At 53.4% G+C, this 19499-nt stretch overlaps 3 protein-coding genes across 3 annotated transcripts in view; all 3 read right to left on the reverse strand.

Annotated features, from left to right (window-relative positions):
* Positions 1 to 4996, reverse strand: part of PSKH1 (protein serine kinase H1) — a 30198-nt gene extending 25202 nt beyond the window's left edge. The window contains exons 1-2 of the mRNA XM_065029123.1: positions 4859 to 4996; positions 1882 to 3457 (exon numbers count right to left, since the gene is read on the reverse strand). Coding sequence (XP_064885195.1) covers positions 1882 to 2826 — 945 coding nt within the window. The 5' untranslated portion in view covers positions 2827 to 3457; positions 4859 to 4996. The remainder of the gene's footprint in view (positions 1 to 1881; positions 3458 to 4858) is intronic.
* A 7022-nt stretch (positions 4997 to 12018) lies between these two features.
* Positions 12019 to 14978, reverse strand: NRN1L (neuritin 1 like). The gene is made up of 3 exons (XM_065029128.1): positions 14822 to 14978; positions 12528 to 12687; positions 12019 to 12452 (listed from the first exon to the last, which is right to left on the reverse strand). The coding sequence occupies exons 1-3, from the start codon at positions 14877 to 14879 to the stop codon at positions 12179 to 12181; spliced, it is 492 nt and encodes a 163-aa protein (XP_064885200.1). The 5' UTR covers positions 14880 to 14978; the 3' UTR covers positions 12019 to 12178.
* A 963-nt stretch (positions 14979 to 15941) lies between these two features.
* EDC4 (enhancer of mRNA decapping 4) overlaps positions 15942 to 19499 on the reverse strand; it is a 35407-nt gene continuing 31849 nt past the window's right edge. Inside the window, exons 27-29 of the mRNA XM_065029127.1 lie at positions 18499 to 18718; positions 17645 to 17808; positions 15942 to 16329 (exon numbers count right to left, since the gene is read on the reverse strand). Of these exons, the coding sequence (XP_064885199.1) occupies positions 16137 to 16329; positions 17645 to 17808; positions 18499 to 18718 (577 nt within the window). The 3' untranslated portion in view covers positions 15942 to 16136. The remainder of the gene's footprint in view (positions 16330 to 17644; positions 17809 to 18498; positions 18719 to 19499) is intronic.

Raw genomic sequence — 19499 nt, forward strand, 5'->3', positions numbered from 1 at the left:
TTTTCATATAAGAAAAATAATCTAATGTATCCACTGCCTTTGGTAAACTAAGGTAAACTAAGTAACCAGGGCTTTGCCTTTCAGTGTGACCCTGATGATATTACATGTTGCTGGTAATTAATCTATTTCTGCATTAGGAAAACCCAATTGCATTCTTAAAACTCTGCAACTGGTTAATAAATCACATTAACACAGCAAGTTAACAAAAACAGCAGAGGCTGCCAAAGTCGGCTGAAGCTCGGAGTTCAAGGTAGCAGCTGATAAAACACTTCTAGCAGGAAACTGCTCAAACACCGCAGGTTCTGAAGGCAGTAACACTTGGTCTGGAAAGTGCCAAATTTGGGGGTTTATGACTTCTGAGTTTTGTGTCTCCTCTGCATAACGGGGACTGACAAGTGGCCACGGGAAGAATCAACAACACTCACTACGGTGTCAAATGTGGGCTCTCACAGTATCACAGTATGTTTGGGATTGAAAGGGACCTCAAAAGCTCATCCAGTCCAATCCCCCTGCTGGAGCAGGAACGCCCAGGTGAGGTTGCACAGGAACATGTCCAGGTGGGTTTGAATGTCTCCAGAGAAGGAGACTCCACAACCTCCCTGGGCAGCCTGTTCCAGTGCTCTCCTCTGTGGCCTCCTATGCAAATGCAATTATTCCTCAGTTTCACTTAACTTGGATATTCCAACTACTAACACAAGCTGGCCTGATGACTTTAAAGTATAAAAGATGTACCGACACCTCTGAAAATCCTTCAGAGAGTAATTTTTTTTTTTAAAACACAATCCTTAAGCAGCCTAGTATGTTTAAAAACATAACATTTTATACTCCTTCCATTCATCATTAAAATGCCAATGTACCTGTCACATCCAAAAACATGAGAACAATTATTAATTTATTCAGGTTTTTTGACAGTTATATTACTGTTGTTTCAGAATCATAAACTTAGCCATTCATTAACACTCTCCCAGTGGGCTTCATCGCACAAAGTTATGGCACTCAGTAATCTAGACCGTTCCTCTCTTATTAAAGAAGAAGAGGTTATAAAAGCTTCATTTTTTAATATTTTCAGTGAGGGATACAAGCAGAAAACACAACTTGCAAAGATGGACACCCCCACTTTCTATTAGCGTGATTCTCAGTGAGGTTATGCCGACACTCGGCAGCTGTGCTGGTAACTGAGATCTCCCACCGTGACCAGAAGCAAAGCAGCAGGAGCTCTGCCAGCCTGGCACCCACCATTCTGCTGAGTGACAGGGCTCTGGGAGGGTAGGGGTACCCATCTTCCGCCTAAAATCTACCCAAGGTTCCTCTTCCCGGAGTTACCTAAGAAAATTATCCCTCAACCCTCAATTTTGTCATACTAAGCTCAAGAGACAATGCAGGTCAATTCCAGAAACGCTCACGTTGCCAGATCTAAGAAGTAAGCGTCCCTTTGTCTGCCATAGCCTTGTCTTTCAGCAGAGGTGTTTTTCAGACTACACTTGGATTTGTACCAGAAATCAGAGTAGGTACGTACACACTACACTTCAAACGCTCACCCTAGCACGAGTTTCAACAGTGAAGTGTCAAACCACAGTTCACCACAGCTGATGTCTCCCCGGGTTGATACCCTGAAGCATCTCAGCTCTACAGGAAGAGATCTCTTCTTTCTTTACACACACATTTTTTTAAAGGAGCTCACTATGCTGCACTGGAAGCAGTTTTGGAAAGTAGACAGAAAACAGGAAAGGATTTTAAAACCCAGAATCACAGATATTCTTTTTTTAACCCTGGTAAAGTTACCACCTGGTACAGGACAGGCAGCTTCTGGTCATCACAAAGACCCGCCTGGGCAGAGCTGCTTCTTTGCCTTCCCCTCACCATACCCTTCATCGTACTCACCTCGCCTGAGTAACTGTATTTTCCTTTCAGGATCTGCCGATACAAGCGTGTGCGGTTGTCATCTTCGAAGGGCATAGTGCCACTCAGGAGAATGTATGAGATCACACCCAGTGCCCACATGTCCACAGAGTTAGTGTACGGCTTCCTGACCAGGATCTCGGGAGCAATGTACTCTGGGGTCCCACATGTGGTTTTCATCAGGCAGTCGTCCCCCTTCTTCCGAGCACTGGCCAGCCCAAAGTCTGTAATCATGATTTTGGAATCTGTTCCTGGGTGATAGTACAGCAGATTCTCTGGTTTTAAGTCCCGGTGCGTGATACCCAACGTATGCAAGTACTTCACACCATCCAACACCATCTGCAGCACACGTGTAGCGTCTCTCTCAGTAAAGGAACCTTTAGCGATGATTCTATCAAACAGTTCTCCTCCTGTTGCTAATTCCATCACCATGTACACACGGTCCTGGGTCTCAAACACCTCAATCAGCTGGATGATATTGGTGTGACGAACTCGCCGTAGCACGCTGAGCTCTGACTCGCACACTTCCCTCCCCTCCCGGTATTTGGTCTCTATCATCTTGATTGCATAGGGCTGCTTGGTGGCCTTGTGTTCTACCCGCACAACGCGGCTAAAACTCCCTCGCCCGATCAGAGCTTTAATGTCGTACTTGGCCGTCACTCTGGGGTCAAATTTGGCACGGTATTTAGCCACTTTGTTTTTGCGGGGCTCAGGCTGGTCCACGTGGGCAGGCAGGTGGTTGCCAGGACAAGGGTTCGCGTGACGCGGAGGCGAGGGAGAGCCAGCTTTGATGATAGTCCCACAGTCATCTTTGATGAAATGCTTATATATGTCATTGTGGCCTGTGTAAGGTTCCACTTTTTTGACCAGGTCCAGCTGCACATCTTTGGGGGGCTCGGGAAGCACTTTGCTTGTCCCACAGCCCATCACTGACTGGTGTTAATTCACCGTCAAGGCATTTTCCCAGGGCAGCGTCAGCAACAACCACGTCCCTAAGAAATTAAGGTGGGCTTTGACATCTCTTAACGTCCTGACTCTGCTTTGCTTTCTTTCACATCTTCGGGCACCGAGTAGCACTTCTCTTTTTTCCACATGGAGCTGGGTGTACACAGTGGAATTCCCACCAGCTGCTCCAGACTAAAGCAAAGGGAGTTCTTGCTCCTCACACTGTATTCCAGCAGAACCAAATTAGCTGCACTTCGATGAGTCTTTAAGTGCTGATTAAAATAATAGTGTTGGCAAGGAGACAGAGAAACTGTCTATACATGCTCTGGCAGCCAGCCAAGCAGTTTTAGGTTTCTACTCTTTGGCTCAGAGCCCATCGATATGGTGCCTGAGTCTTCACAGAAGGCTACAGAAAAGCTATTAGAGCTGAAACGTAATCATACACGTTACCAGCACGGAGCGTATCTTCACTCATTCACTACCTCTCCAAGCAACTGTTCAGCACTAACAGCAGAAAGGGAACCTCGGCTGGTCTTCCATCAGGAGAATGATGTGGACAAACAAGAAATGTTTTAGAGGGTCACCTGCAAGAAGTTTAGACTCTACATCCAACCTGGAAAGAAAACAAGAGCCAAGTTAAGATTCAATTTCAAAATCAGACATCAATAAAGTAACTTCCCAGGTAAAACCTCCTGGTAGTACCATGAAGACAAGCACACAAACCACGCACAAACCTGCTTAAACAAGGGACATACTTATACGAGGGTACGAGCAGTAGAATTGAAAAACAACTTCATAGAAAGCTTAACTGAAATCTGAATTTCACCAAAGGCTGTCCTGTAATTAGGTGCTCATTCAGATCGAAATACCATGCCAAAAACAAACAAACAAACCCATAGCTATTCCTGTATTTATGCCTCACACGGACAGTTTTTGCCAGTGTTATTGTACCTTAAAGCATATTCGGTTAACAGATAAATGGAATGACGGTATCTACAAACAATAATTTATTAGAGTAATTCCACATGAAGAGAACCACTTGTGTTAAAGGTCCCACCCTTACACAAAGCCTGAGCTGCAGTGGTGAGAAGTAACACTGGGTTTATGCTTCAACACGTGCTCGCTGCATGTTGTATCCCATGGTTCTGCAGGGAACGCCTCAGCTCTGCTGATCCAGAAGCATCCTCCACCTCTACAAAAACATCAGGCCCTGAACAGCTTCACACCTGAGGGTGTCCCCAGGCCACCTGACTAATCCACCCCAGGCCGAGCAGGCCCTTCACCACCAATTAAACATCTCACGACTTGAAAATACTTAATTTCACTTTTCTACGAGATGCCAGTAAGGAAATTTGAAGATATTGGCATAAGAAATACTCACACACGGCAACCTTCAGATCACACCTATGCCAACGCAGCATGATGGGGAAAAGAGGCCTGAAAGCACTATCTCTTTAGTTTTACTAATACAGTTTAAAGTTCACCTTATTGCCTGACATACACCTGGTATTGACAGGCAGTGGAAGCCTTTGGGTGGTTTCTAAGGGGAGCCCCGGGGCTCGGGCTGCTGCCGCACTCCCGGCCGCTGTGCCAGAGCCGGGAACAGGCCAGAATCGGTGGAACCAACCGGGGTTTCCAAAACTCTTATTGTTTTTCATCACCCGGCCCAAACCAGCCAGTTTTCCCCTCAGGGAGAGGCCCCCGGGGCCGGGCCAACGCCGACAGCTCGTCCCGCGGCGAGGGAAGCACCGCACCCCAGCGGAATGGGCCCAGCGGAATGGGCCCAGCGAAGGGCCGCTCCGGGCCGCGGCCAGGGTTCCCTCCCCGGCCCGCCCGCACCCGCGGCCCAGCGGCCCGGGCAGCCGCGGGGCTGTGACTCCGGGGCCCGCCGCGCCTCCCGGGCCCCGGGGCTGCCGAGCCGGGGGGCCGAGCCGCCAACGGCCCGGGAGGGGGTGAGGAGGAGGGAGGGAAGCGCTGCCCCAGCCCAGGGTGGAGCGGCCGGTCCCGCACTCACCTGGGCCCGCTCCGGCCCGCGGCTCGGCACCGCCTCCTGACGTCATCCCCGAGCGCCGGGGAGGGGAGGGGTGGGGCTGGGAAACCGCGGCCGGCGATTGGCGGAGGTGGCGGTGGGCGGGGCGAGGAGGGCGCGGTTCTACCGTCCCACGCTCTACCGCCCCCTGCTGGGGCCGCCGGGAACTCCCGCCCCGCCCCCGGGACCTCCGTTGGCCACACGGGCCCCGAGACCCGCCAGGTCCCGGTGCAGGAAACAGTCATCTTGCCAGTTTAATAGTCCCTGGCAGGATCTCTCAGCACAGCATATTTTATTAACGATTGTGCAAGACCGGTTGTTCTACCTAAAGGCAGGCACACGGAACAGGACAAAAAGCCCCTGCTTATAGCCCCCTCAAATCCCGGCTGCAAATTCCCTCCCCTGTTCCCCGTTTCTTGGGTACGTCAGGGTTTACAGACTACCTGACGCCTGCCTCCGTTTACATATTTAAATCATCTAATTCTAACAAACCCCTTCCCCTTATCGATCTATTTAAAATATGGATTCCTGGCTCTTTGGCCACCCTTCCCCCTAGATTAACTTTTTTAAAATACAGAAATCAGTTTGCATTCCGGAATTAGTTCGAAGAGACTTTGTTTTACATTAAGGATTCATAGTCTGATGTCTCTCAGTCCTTCCAGCCCCTCTGGCGTCAGGTGCCAGATCGGTTGTAAAAATAACATTCCCCCTTCAATGGCTCCTTACACTGGGATCCCCCTCGTCCCCACGGGGCCCTGGATCCCCACAGCCCCACGGCTGAGCAGAGACCTCTGCATGGCCCCAGCACGCCCGCTCCCCACACTCCTGCCTCTGCGGGGCAGCCATGGTGACCCACAGCCTGAGGAGAGACAATTTGCCTGCTTTTCAGAGCCAAACACAGCCCAACCGGATCCACAGCGGTGCCTGGGAGAGCTGCTCCCGCCGAGGGCTCCCGCTGGGCTGCGGGGCTCGGGGAAAGTGCTCCTTTTGAAGAAAATCACCCGGAAGAGTCAGCCCCTTTCCTTGGCAGGGAAAGTCCGGTCCCTGCGGGCGAGTTCTTGTGCACAGCAGAATAAGGAGGCACATTCCTTTCTGCTCTCTTCTCCCTGGCTACTAAGAGCCACAAAACCCTCCAGGCTTGCTTGGTAACTGCTGGTGGATTTTCTTCCTCTCACCCTTTCCCCATCCTTAAACCAAACACTCGGCATTTCAGCCCTAGGTGACCCGACAGCAGAGGGACGAGGGACGACACCTGCTTGCAGAGGTGCCGGCAGCACTTCTTTCCCCGGGGAAGACACAAACACGATACTGTCAGGCTTGTTGTCCAGCCTGGCTGTTGCGTCATTCCCAATGCGGTTCGAGTGAAGAGGGGCTATTCTCACACTCCTACCGTGCTTGTTTAAAATAGCTGGGCTTATTTTAACAGTCCTGGGCTCTTCTGCTCTTTAAAATGCTTGGTAAGTCATACTGTAACAAAAGTTATACCTGCTGATGCATGCTACTGTCTTCAGTTCGTTTTCCATGTAATTCACGATGAGACACAGAAGTGTGTGATGGGTCTGAGAAGGAGCTGCGCGGGCTGCACTCAGCAGATTCGGTGATTTGTGCAGTGTCCTTCAAGGGAAATGAGCCTGTTCTTGTTTTCTCTAATGGTGCTGCTGGTGCATTTTCAGCCCTATAACCCCCACTTTTTCTTTCTGGGTGTATTTCCACAGCCACACGTCCCCCGCTGTGTCCCTGGGAGGTGGCTTAGCCTGCACCCAACATGTCAAACCTTGCATGTGTCTCCATTCATGTTGATCCTGTCATTTTAGGCCATTTCTCAAGGCCATCCCAGCTTGGTGCCACCAGCAAATTACAAAGTGTGCACCTCTCCTCATCAGCCTGGTTGCTACGGCTGGATGTGCAGCTCTGGGCAGCCCCACCTTGGCCACAGCTGCTGGGACAGAGACAACTGCTCTGCCAGGACGGGTTTCCCTCAGGGTTTTGCATCTTCCATTAGTTGCTTCCTCACAGCTTTGTTTCCTGCCTGGCCCATGAGAACACCAAATGAGCAGTTACAGGTCCATCACCTCTGCTAATTGTCAGGATAAAACTGTTTAAGAGCCAATACATATCGAACTCTTGGGCCAGAACCATGGATTTCTGAGAACTTCCATCAGAGCGGCTCTTTCTTGTATTATTTATGCCGTGGTAGTGCTCCGAGACCCATGGGAGCCCAGAGAACGTCACATCAGACATCCACGTGAAACAAACACATCCGCCTGGCGAACTACCCAGGGGTGAGGCCGGGAAGGATCTGTCACTCACTGCAGAAGGTCCGGGGAAGTATGAAACCTGTGATGGAGCTTGAGAGCAGGCAGAGACCTTGGGGAACCCTCCTCTCACCTGTGTGATCCACTGCCTGAGGGTCTGGGCACCTGATTTGTGTTTGGGCACAGCTAAGCCCTGAAACCTGTTATTCAGCCCAGAGTCATTTCTCCAACAAGAAATGTTTCATGACCAGGACAAGCATCTTGCAGCTGAGGGTGCCGGTGTCGGACATTAATCCCCGAGTGCTGGGGAGGTCCCGCAGCCTCTCGCCCTGCCGGGCTCTGGGTGCCGGGACTCCCACCAGCAACACTCCAGCCAAGCCTCACTGGTTTTAATAACATTTTTTTGGTGTGCTCGTACAGCAGCGCTGTATTTGGTCGTGGTCTAGCAGCTCGCTTTGCTGTCTGCTGCTGAATGGGCTGTCATCTTCTTGTGTCTTGATTGACTTTCACCTGGTTCTGCCTCCTCCCTCCCAGGATGTTGCTCTCGTGAGAGAGGAGCCTCACCCTGCTCCTCCTCACTTCCCTTTTCAGAAATCTGCCAGCTCTGATCCCCAGGACCGCAGCCCATCCCGGTGCCGTGGGAAGGATTCAGCCCATCGAGGCAGGGATCTCCATGGCGGGGCAGCAGCAGAGGTGGCCCCGCAGCCTGGCTGCTCCCTCCTGGGAACCACCATCCCGCTGCAAGGACAGGTTCCCCATAGTGTTCTGCATCTCCCATCAGCTGCTTCCTCACGGCTTCTCCCATGGAAGCTGCTAAAGGCAGGTTGGGAACCTGGTGAGGTGGAGAATTCTCCATCCTTGGAGATGTGCGGCTCACCCAGAGACAGCTTGGAGCAGCTGCTTCAGCACCAGCGTGAACCCCACTTAAGCTGGAGCTTGGAGAAGAGACCTCTGGAGCTCCCTTTGCATCCAACACTCGCCTGCCATCAAATCTGGCATCTCACTGGAGTGCAACGAGCTGTAATTCCCTGCAGAGTGATGGGAAGGGCCAGCACCACCTCCAGCATCCCCAAGCTGCCTGGGACACTGCTGCACATCCAGGGCACAGGGCAGTTCATGGACCCCGGGACTTCCTGCTGCACCAGGCCGTGGCAAAGTGACAGAGCAGAACTACATCTCTTGTCTGCCATCAAACAGACATGCAGTGAAGCAGCAAACCTGGATTTCCCCCAGCCACATCTCAGCCCCACGTGGCAGTGAGCCCGTGCCTCAGCAGCCATGCTGGGCCAGAGCTCAAGGTTGTCCCAGCAAGGCTGAAGTTCAGGATGTTCAATTAAAGCTGCTTAAAAATAGAAATCCAACTTTCCATATGCCTCTATGGAGAAAAAAAGCCCCAAAGCTGAGCGAGACAGGTGCCAGGCTGGGGGGTGAGCATGGCCCCAGCAGCAGAGGTGACTCTGGCTCAGCTGTTCCTGCTGTGTCCAATCCATGGGGATTGAGGTTGCCTTTTGGTGTTTCCTTACGGAAAGTTCGACATTTGGCTTGTCAGAAATCCCTGCATGAGCTTGGACGGCAGCCAGTCCTGTGACATGGTGTCCTCCAGGCTATGCACAGCTCTGATGCTCCCTCTGCCCCCACGATGCTGGAGGCAGTTCTGCCTGGCACGGCTGGTGCCTGGGTGTGCCCCTCCATAGGGGCACGGGGTTGGGACAGTGGCACTGGGGACCGTGAGAGGGCAAGGAGCTGTCCCACTGCCACTGGCGCCCCTGGCACAGCTTCACCCCATCCTGTTGGAGAAACCCAAGTGTGTCCCTGCAGACCAGCAGCCATTCCCCAGCTGGTGCCTTTGCCACCAGGAATTTCCCTGGGCAAAGGACAGGAGGATTCAACCATCATGTGGCGGTGGGTGGCATGGCCGGGAGGTTGTCCCTCATGTCACTGTGCCACGTGTGCTGTCTCGCTCACACAGCTGCCCCGAATAGTGTCACCATCTGGTTCCAGCTGCCCAGGGACACAGGGTCCTTCCCAGCCCCTTCTGTGATTACAAAAAGTGAATTCAGACGTCAACTCAACCTAACTCAGCCTTCCTTTATCCCCTTTTCCTTTTTTTTTTTTTTTTTAATAATTCAGGTTTGTCTCTTAGAAAAGAGAAAGGGAGATAATGTCTGCAGAGCATTTAATCTTCTGCCCAAAGAATAGCAGAGAGCAAATTAGGATCTACTCCAATTAATTTGCCTTGATGGGCAAAATCTGGAGACCGGCCATATCTGGGAATTAAGAACAAAAGCGGGGAGTGTAAAGTAGGTCGTCGGAGTTTCATAACCGCAGCAATGGGTTTTCACAGCACGACGGGTGCTCAGAGGCGCCCAGTGTCGGTGGCCACCGGTCCCTGTCCCTCCCTTCAGCTGCCACAGCTGTCAGCCTGGGCAGTTGGTTTAAGACACCGGCCAGCATGTGGGGAGCCAGCTCTTTGTTTTGGGGGCAGGAATGAGGATGTTGTCCCTTCCCACAGCGGGACACAGATGCAGGACTGTCCCAAATACTTGCAGCAAACCCTTGAACCCAATGCGGGACAGACACCATCTGCTTGTCCCAATTCAGAGCACCTGGTGAGCTTTCCGGGGGGTCAACATGCCTGTCCTTGCCTTGAGGGCACCTCCTTGAGGGAGGACTAGGGGTGACACAGTGACAGTGCGTTTAGAGTACTGCTTTGCTATTGACCCTTGCCCCATGGGGTGCCACTAAGCAGCAGCATCCCACACATCCAAGCCCAGTGTCCCCAGCCCCATCTCCCCACAGCTGTCAGTGTCAGCAGGCTGTGCGGTGACATACTCTGGTGTCATGTATGGTGACGCCTTCCAGCTGCAGGACGTGTGTGATAGCACAGCCAAGGGTGTGGGCCGTGTGCAGTGACATGCGCTGGTATGTGCAGGACACATGGTGACATTGCCAAGGGTGTGGGACACTTGTGGGACATCTTTCTGTGTGCATGTTTGGTGCGTGTTTGCGGATCTTCCCAAGCACTCCCCAGCTCGGAGCTGGATCGAAGTGGCGTGGTTTGGTACACGCTGGTGCCACCATTATGGTGATGGCCTGGCAGAGCACCACTTGGCTGGCCCTCCAGATCCCTAGCCACCTGCTGCCACCCCACTGGAGGACAAAGGGGAGCAGTCACAGTGACAAACACCCCCCCAGCCCTGCGGAGGTGCCGGCGGGGTGATGGGCACTGGACCCATCCAGTGTTTATCCTCTTAGCCACCCTGTGGGGATTCAGCACTAATTCACCCTTAAACACAGGATTGTCAGGAACTGGAAAGGAAAGAATCGGCGGATTATCCCCCCAGCACCAGCGTTAAACATGGGGAGCGGCAGCTGCCGGCCAAGAGAGCTAGGACGGTGTTGTGTCCCGTGGGGGTCCCCACCCTGGGTTGGGTGACATTCCCCAGCAGAGGCTGCCAGTGACCCGTCCCCACTCATCCCCACGCAACCTTTTGTGCCCCCTCCCAGGCAAGCTCTAGACTGGCTGATGAAATAAGCAGCGTGAAATAAATACGGGGTCCTCCTGTAAAGCTCATGGATCAGCAGCGACTGCCCAGCGCCTGGGATGAGCCACGATACAACAATCCCTGCAGCGTCTCCTGGCCACAGGGCAGCCGTGGTGACATCCCAGGGGTTGCGGATCACATGTTTAAGTGACCAGACCACGTAGGAAGAGGTTCTGCAATGAAAAGTAATAATTTTCCCCGGCTCGATGAGGACAGCAACAATGAAAATTCTTGCACACTGAAGGCTTCCAGGCACGGGCCGGTGTTCAAACACCTCCCAAGACCAAACCCACCACCGTGCTCTGTCACCGGCCATGGGGAAGTTTTTGGGACAGCCTTGAAGTCACCCCAGGAGTCAAAGACATGGCAGCAACTCACTATTCACAGTGCAGAGCTGCTTTTCTCATCACTCCTGCTCGCAGCTGAGCCTTGCACAGCAGACGGGGCTGTCGCAGGCCCAGGACATGGTGACACTTCAGCCGGAGGATTTTGGCTGTTGAGTGCTGTTGCTTTTACTGAATGGGACAGTGTCTCAAGTTAAAGCCAGATCTACTCACTGTCATGGAGCCGCAGATCTGTGCAACAGATGGGGTGGCCCATTTGCAATTTTAATGTCCCTTTAGGTGATGGACAAGGGGAGGTGGCTCCTCCATGGAGAGAGGGGAGGTTGTCACCTCATCAATCTGCATCTAAGGGAACTGGTTTGCCACAATGAGTTTTAGCATGCTAGGAAAAAAACCTGAAGTTTGCAGCGTAACAGTAACAGGGGTGGGAATAAGAATGTCTTCCACCGATAGACATAAGTTTAATCAAGTTAAACTCCTTCTTGGTTTAATTTCAACAAGTCCTACTTGGACCTGGATGAGAGCTTCAGTTCCTTGGTTTTTCACCTATATAATCTCAGCTAAAGCACCCATCTCCTTCATTATCATTAATAGGACTGAATATAGCAGGATCAAAATACAAGTGATGGAAAACAGGATTTCATTCAGAAAATTGTCTGATGCTGCTGGAGTTGCTAATCAGTGGACAAGCTATCCATGTTTTCCTAAATAAACCATTTGAGCCATGTCTAAAGGGAATGTCCTTTATGCCTGGCCTTGAAAAGCAGCTGCCAGGTGATGGCAGGGTGGTGGGAATCCCCAGTACTGCCCTCCCTGATGCTATTAGGGTCCCATGGGCTGCCTGGTGTGGCTGCAGGGGATGCAACGGGGTCGCAGAGCCGCAGACCCCCCTGATGACCCTCCCTGGGGGCTGGTCCAGGCAGCATCTCTCCTCCGGTCCCCGGAGCAAACCTGGAGCTTGGGAAGGGCGTGAGGGGCATCCCACGGCAGAGAGGCAGGAGAAATGTAAAAGTGTCTTTTAATATAAATATAAATCCATCTGAAGGGCTCCAGGAGGGGACCGTGCCCTGCCAGGGATGCCCAGTGGGCTCGGTGGGGACCATGGGCGCCAGTGCCTGGGGACCACGGGGCATCGGCCGGGCACCCCGCGGGCGGGCAGGGCTAGAGCCGCGGCAGCAGCAGCGGCAGGGCCAGCAGGGCCAGCAGCCGGGGCCGCGGGGGGGTGGCTGAGCCGCGCAGCGTGGCCTGGTTGGTTTCGGCAGCCGGCGAGCCGCGGGCGCTGGCCAGGCGTCCCCGGGCACTGCACAGCTCCTGCAGGTTCCCCTGGAACTGGATCTTGCGGGATTCCTGGCGCAGTGATTCCCAGATGGCGGCCGCTTCCTCGGGGCAGTTCGACAGCACCTCGGTGGCGCAGGCATGGAAGTCGTCCCAGGACCTGGGGAGAACAGTAGGAGTGAGGGGGACTGCTGGTGGCCATCCCGGCAGCTCCCCCAGGGACGGGGACACTCACTTGCAGATGGTGTCCAGCTCCTGCGCCTCCTCGCCGCCCTCCTCCCTCTGCTGCCTGACACTCTCGGCCATGCTGTCCCCCAGGCTGATGAGGCAGCTGGCAAAGCCCTTGTAGATGGTGTCACACTGCCATGCCATGCTGACGGGCTCCTGGCTCGCAGCTGCGGGGGAGAAACAGAGCTGAGCCCTCACGGACCCCCCGACAGCCATCAGGGGCAGGTGTCACCAGGCAGGAGTGACACTGGGTTCCAAAATGTGGCGAGGGATTGACACCCCCTTCCACATCCCACTAGAGCCCCCAACATCCTCTCCCCTGGGACTCAGAGTGAACTCCTGGCCCGGGAGTCCAACATGGCACAATGTGATGACCCCGCAAGCAATGCTGCCCTTAGCTGCAGGGACAAGCGGTGTGCCGGCCGCTTCACCTCGAGCCTCCCGGGCGCTCCCCAGAGCCATCTGTCTCGGCTTTTATCCCCTAACAGCAAAGATTAATTTGTGACTACAACAGAAAAAAAAAAATCCAAACAAAAGCAAAGACTCGACAAACTGGAGGCCCTGCAATGCGAGGGAAGGGGAAGGAGGAAAGGGAAAGGGGGAAGGAGGAAGATGAGGGGGAAAAGGGAAGAGAAAAGGAAAGGAAAAAGGGAAGGCGAAGGAAAAGGAAAAGGAAAAGGAAAAGGAAAAGGAAAAGGAAAAGGAAAAGGGGATGGAAAAGCAGAAAAGGAAGAGGCACACGTGCAACTCCAGCTGCTTCACCCTGGGAATCCCCAGTTCCCTGCTCTACTCCACAAGGGATGGGTGACAGGGTGTGTTAGGGATCACTACAAGGGCCATCCATGGCCAGCGGCAATCCCAGAAAGAGTTGGTGTGTGGCTGGATCACAGGGAAATACTGTGTGGTTGACTGGGCTCAGCCCCAGGGGTCCTGCAGGGCATGTCACAGGAGCTGCAAGATTTTTGGGATGCTAAAAAAGCATGAGGACTGTCCTGGAGGGGTCCCCTGCAGGAAGAAGCCCTCAGAAGCAGTTGCCGAGGCAGCCAGGATGTCTCCAGGGAGCTGTGTGCCACGCCACTGGCATCCCATGCCTGTGCCCCTGGAACAAGGCCTTGAGTAAAGTGGCTTTGGCCAAGACTAACAACAGGGCAAGCCTCAAACCTCAGCCCATCATGGAGCACGGTGGGTGTTCGTGACAAGAAATGCCTTGACCATATCACCGAGGAAAGTCTTGAATTGATGTCAGCCACGTGGGTCACAAATACTGCAGGTATCAATGGAGAAAGCTGTATTCGTTGCTCCTCTTTTGACCCAGCCAGGCAACAAGCATATGCCCAGTCAGCCCATGGGCACGTTCACTGGTCACAACAGCAGATGCTTTCCCTCAGCTGGCTGGTCCCTGCCACAGGCTGATTTTCCACCTCACGGGCTGCTCCAGCGCCCAGTGTGAGCCCTCCGCTCTGCCCAGCTCCCTTGGTGTGAGCCTGAGCAGGGCAGGCAGGGAGGAGAAGCCAGGAGAGCAAATCACCTCTGCTAGCCCACCACAAACCCAGGTGAGAAAAGCCTGTCCCTGGCTCTGGCAGAGCAAGAGCCCCGAGGAAAACGCAGGGAGGGAGTTTCCAGGGTGCTGCACAGCATCGCTGGCTCCAAGTGAGCAGGGATGCAGCCGTCCTGCTTCTGGGGAAGAGCCTGAACCACCCACACTCCAAGCCTGAAAACTATCCCAGGCTGGTGGTCTCTGTCCTCCACCCTCTGTGCAGCACCAGACCAGATTAGCCCCCAGGCTCCTGCATCTCTCTTTGGGGCAGAGATGTCGCTGGACAGCACTGTGCCCAGAGCCGGATGGTGTCTTCTCTTGGCTCCAGGAGCAGAACGTGGAGGTGGCACATCGGTGGTGACAAGATGCAGGATCGACCGTTCCCCAGCGGGAACCCTCCAAGCCCCAGGTGAGGAAGGGCAGGCAGGGGGTCGGCGGGCAGGGCTGAGAGGGCAGCGCTCCGGGCTGGAGAGCCGGACCCGAGGGCCATCCCAGCCGGGGCAGAGGGACCCGCGGGCAGTGCTGCGAAGCCTCTTTCCTCCTTGCCCAGCACTGCAGGACGGGGTGATGATGGATCGCCGAGCCTCGGGGCAACCGGGCACCCCACTCCCCGCAGCTAGAGAGCGATGAAGCTGGAGGTCCCGCTCCCACCCGCCAACCTCCCCCACTCCCCGCGGGGACAGCCCGGGGATGCCCGACCCGCAGCCCCCGGCACGGAGCGGCTCCCGGGGTCCCGTTTCCCCGGCCGCCCCGGCGACACTCACCGAGGTGCAGGAGCAGCGGCCACACGACGCCCAGCAGCCGCCAGCAGCCGCAGCCCATGATGCGGACCCCGCCGCCGTGTGCTCCGTGTGCTCCGCCGCCAGCGGCAGCCCCGGCCCCGCCGCACCGCCCCCAGCCCCACCCCGGGCCCCCGCCACTCCCAGCCCCGGCTGAGCCCTCCCTGCCCGCCCCCGCGGCTGCTGGAGGAGCCCCGGAGCTGAACCCCAAACCGCGCAGCGCCGGGGGAAACAGCAGCAAGAGAGGCTTTTGCTGTGAAAAGAATTAGAGCAAAACCACCCCAGCTCTTCCAGGATGGAAAAGTGATACACTTGCCTGGACTCAGCCAGGAAAAAAAGCAGAGACTCAGGGGAAGATCTGGGAAAAGAGAGGATCCCAGCTCCTTGTCTGAGGCTCCAGCCCACAGACCATTCCACCAATAGGTTTAATGTGCTCCAGGTCTGGTTCCAAAGGCTACGTAGTCTTCCCTCCATGGTACAACAGACACAAGTCCCTACATTTTTTCTCAAAAAGTTTATTGAATTGTTCTTAATGTTATTTCAAAAAAAAAAAAAATTCAAAATTTAGATAAAAAGAAAAACCCTGGTGTAAAATCAAAACTAACATCTGAACCATGGGCATGCTCTGATACACAACAGAACCGATGGCCCCAGGGGTGGCACAGCTTGTGCTGCCTGACCATCCCCACCCAGAGCCCCTCCTCGGGTCACTCCAGTGGCACCTACACACTCCCTGCCTGCCCAAAACTGCCTGCATCCCGTAGAACAGGCTGGGCATTGTGCAGAGCAGATTTGAAGTTAATGAACCCCCTTCTCCCTGCTCAGCCAACATCCTCCCAGCTACTCACCCCACCAGGGGTGACTCTGAGTCCTTGACTAAGGTACAGGTACTAGTTTCTGGTCAACAAAGAGCATGTGTCCCTGGCAGCCCCCTTGCTCGGGGCTCAGCACACACCTCCCTTCTCCTCTGCTCACAGCAGCAGAATCTGAACTAAAAGGGTAAGAAATCCACGAGCTTCTGCTGAATGCGGCCTGGACTGCCAGCCAGGCCTCAGGGACGGATGGGCAGGTGAAGAAGAGACTTAACTCTCTCAAAAAGAGGCTATTTAGGAAAAACAAGCCAAGTGAGCGTTCAGTGACTATTTGGAACTATACACAGATGGCGTTTGCCTTAGAGACATCACACATATGTTGATAGATTTCCTGGCAAGAGCTCTTAACACAAGCCATACGTGGTTAGTAACTACTGGATCTGCTGGGTGGGCTTCCACGGAGCAACCCACAAGACAGCCAGGTCCTCCTAGGACATGCCGGGGGTGACCAGGCCCTGGAGCATGATCATGAGGCGACGGGCAGGCTTGCTCAGCGTGTTGTGGGGTTCCACCTGGAGGAACTGGAAGAGCTTCTGCCGCACCTGGTTCATGACTGACCCCATGTGGTCTCGGGTGATGGGGTCACTGTGGTCCAGGTGCATCACTGCTTCCTCCAAGTAACTGAAGGAGAGAGATCAGGGTTAGAACCAAACCCAGCCTGCAATCCCAATCTGATTCAGTTCATTTTAGCACCGAAAGTGCATGATTCTGCTCCCCCACCCACCCAAACTCACTGCAGTATGTTCAACCATCAGAAAATAAATGTTACTGACTCACAGCAGAGCCCACCGCTCCCTTCTTCAACACATAAGGGCAGCCCCCAACCTGTGCAACACAGCCTGGCTGCGTGGAGCAAGAGGCCCAGCAACCAGCCAGAGCTCCCTGCAGAGCTGGAGGTGGCATTTGGCCACAGGCCACGCCTGGTCACAGCTCTGTAGATATTTTCTTTGATGCCTTTTTAGCATAAGCAGAATTAGTTAATTATTAGACAGTAAAAATGCTCAGCAGTGAGGCTTACTTCACATAGGGATGTATTTAAGGTCTCCCCTCACCTATGCAGGAAGGGGTGGGGGAAGAGGAAGAATTTTACCAACAAGCTGTTCTGAAATTCAGACCATCCACAGACTTTCAAACCGCAGCCTGAGCACTGCAACATGCTCACTGCAAATGGTTTTCACTAAAAGACCAGCTTGAACTTAATAGCAGCAACTTTAACTCAGGTTACCAGCTCATCTGTAACTTAAAGCTCTTTTTCAGTTTTGCTAGCTTGTTTTATCCCTATTGTTGAGTTAAAAACTCAATTCAAGTAATTTTCCATCCAAGCCACAGTCAAAACCTGCAGGTACCTAACAAGTTAGTTTTTTAGGGCAGATAAAGGGTTTAGACTCACTCGCTAAAAATGTTCACGGCAACTATCAGCACAGTCACTATTTTGTCACAGGAGCTTTGCTCAGAACATTGAACCCATTACTTCCAGTAGCTCCTGCTGCCACCTCCCACTGAACCTGTCTGGAGTCACGATGAGAAATTGCCGAAACAAAGTCCAGTGACAAGTTAAGAACAGAGGACAGAGCGCATTTGCTTGGGAAACATTGCATCGGGAAACACTGTCCCTCCTTCTGCTTCCACAGTGGAACTGTTCCTTGGCTTGAGGAGATTGCCGCACAGACCACAAACATTTACAGACTACAATCTAGGAGGTAACAGCACCTATAGCTGGGTACCCCTTCTACTACAACCTCTGGGCAGCAAAGCTTACCGTGGCAATGCCTACATCTTTTTCCAAGTCACTAGCGGTTGTTTGCAAGCCAGTAACAGGCTACAGAAGCTCCAACCTTCATCAAAGCACCACATTCCACTTCCAGGCAGTGAATTTAAAGCCAGAGCTTGGAACAGGTCTGCACACTTTCAGACCTGGTGCTCTGATCATACTCACTTCAACTTCAGTTCTGTACGAGTACCCAGATCCGAGGAGAGCTGCTGAATGAGAGAGAGCAGCACAGGCTGGGACAGCGGGCACGGATGCTGCCCAAATACTTGCTGGGTATCCACGGTCTCGCAGACATACAGCACCAGGTTGAGATCAGCTGCTGTTAGAGCCTGCAAAGAAGATACATCCAGAAATGCAGAGGACACAACAGCAGGTGAGGGACATGGGACAGAGCCGCCTTGGGGCAGCTCAACAGCCTACTCTGGGAGTCAAAGTCTCTGTAAACCCTGCTGTGCCTGCAAGCAGGACTGTGTTTAGGCTCAGTTTATGCTTAGAGGACACCTGTTCTAAGCTGAACAGACCACAACCAGATAGAGGGGAGCAGGTTACAGGTGGCAGCACGGAGCACGGCCATGCTTGCATCCCCCCCCAGCCCACTGGGACAGCACTGCTGTTATTCCCAGAGGAGTTTGTCTGCAGCAGCTCAAATGGATCTGCCTATGTATTCAAAGACAAAGGCAAGGTCAGGCCCCAGCTGGTAGATCTGCCTGGAGAGGCTTATGAAGCTGTTTCTCTTCGGGGGTGCACCACGTGCCACCGCTGATGGCAAAACGCTCTGGTTTACTGGAGCGGTGACATTGTCCTGACAGGGCAGCGGCAAGGAAATCATGGGACTTGCACAGCTCTGGCTCGACCTGCATGAGAGTCCAGCTGCATCCCTGGGGCAGTGAGCTGCCACAGGTCTTCTCAAGCAACTCCTGTGTGAGTTGTAGGATTATGTCCCCAGCTCAAAGAGCACCTTTTCCCCCCACTCCACTCCCCAACAAGCAGCGCTGCACACTACCAGGCAGCCTCGGTACCTGCTGGAAAGCTTGGTTGAGGTGTCCCTGCTGGAGCAGCTGAAGGATGTGAGTTTGCTGTGACTGGAAATCCAAGTGAGTGGAGGGGATTGGAGTCCCGGCTGCAGAGCGCATTGCCTGGACGATGCTCGAGGTGACAGCTGCTTGCTGCTCCTTCATGGCCAGGCTCACTTCTCCTTTAATGACTCTCTGCACCTGGGCCAAAATAGACTCCTGCAAGCTAAAAAAAGGAAAAAAAAAAAAAAAAAGCACAACAAATGGGCATCTCTGAAAATCAGGAGCTGAAGAAAAACATTGCACAAAGCTTGTACCAGTGAGAATGCACAGGCTTGCTTGCTTATTGCACTGTGGCTACCAAAGAGTTAATACAAATTGCTCTGAGACACAGGCACAAGAAATATGCTGCGTGAGGTAGCTCTGTGGCCAACAACAACATGTCCCAGGGTGCATGTGGAAGACATTGGGTTTCTGTGTGGGAAAGTGCGGGAACTAAGTCTCTCATTGTACAGCATTTAAAGTCTTTAATGTCTCTGGCTTACTAGCCTGGGTACTGAGCTTGAGGTTCAGCCCTGAATGGGCCCAGTTTTCTACATCGGATCTGTTAGATGCAGTTCCCTTGCCTGCAAATGACACCTTTAGTATGAGAACAAGTTTCCACTGAGCTGCTGACTTCTCCACACAAGATCAGTTAATAGCGTAGGCTCTGCTGTTGTGTGTTATACCTTTTCCCTCCATGGGATGGATCTTCCCCATTTATAAAGGGTAAAAAGCATCCAACTTGCTCTACCACAGGCGGAACAGCAGGACTTCCCTGGGAGCACACACGGCCCGTGCAATGAGACCAGAATTTAGACTGGTAGCATTCCTGGCAAGTCTGCTCTGCACCAAAGACCCTAATGGGCTCTTACATACGTTCTACTGGCTTAAAATAGACAGGGGCACTCTGCCCTACAGGTGACCACTGACCAGCCTGGCAACCTGCCACCTGCAACCTGCCTTCA

Source organism: Columba livia, chromosome 13, assembly GCF_036013475.1.
Source record: "Columba livia isolate bColLiv1 breed racing homer chromosome 13, bColLiv1.pat.W.v2, whole genome shotgun sequence".
NCBI classification, from domain to species: domain Eukaryota; kingdom Metazoa; phylum Chordata; class Aves; order Columbiformes; family Columbidae; genus Columba; species Columba livia.

Coding starts and splice junctions, on each gene's coding strand:
- NRN1L (XM_065029128.1), bottom strand. CDS start 14,879: ATGGGCTGCGGCTGCTGGCGGCTGCTGGGCGTCGTGTGGCCGCTGCTC. Junction 12,688..14,821: donor GCCGCTGCTCCTGCACCTCG/GTGAGTGTCGCC, acceptor TCTCCCCCGCAG/CTGCGAGCCAGGAGCCCGTC. Junction 12,453..12,527: donor GAGCTGGACACCATCTGCAA/GTGAGTGTCCCC, acceptor TGTTCTCCCCAG/GTCCTGGGACGACTTCCATG.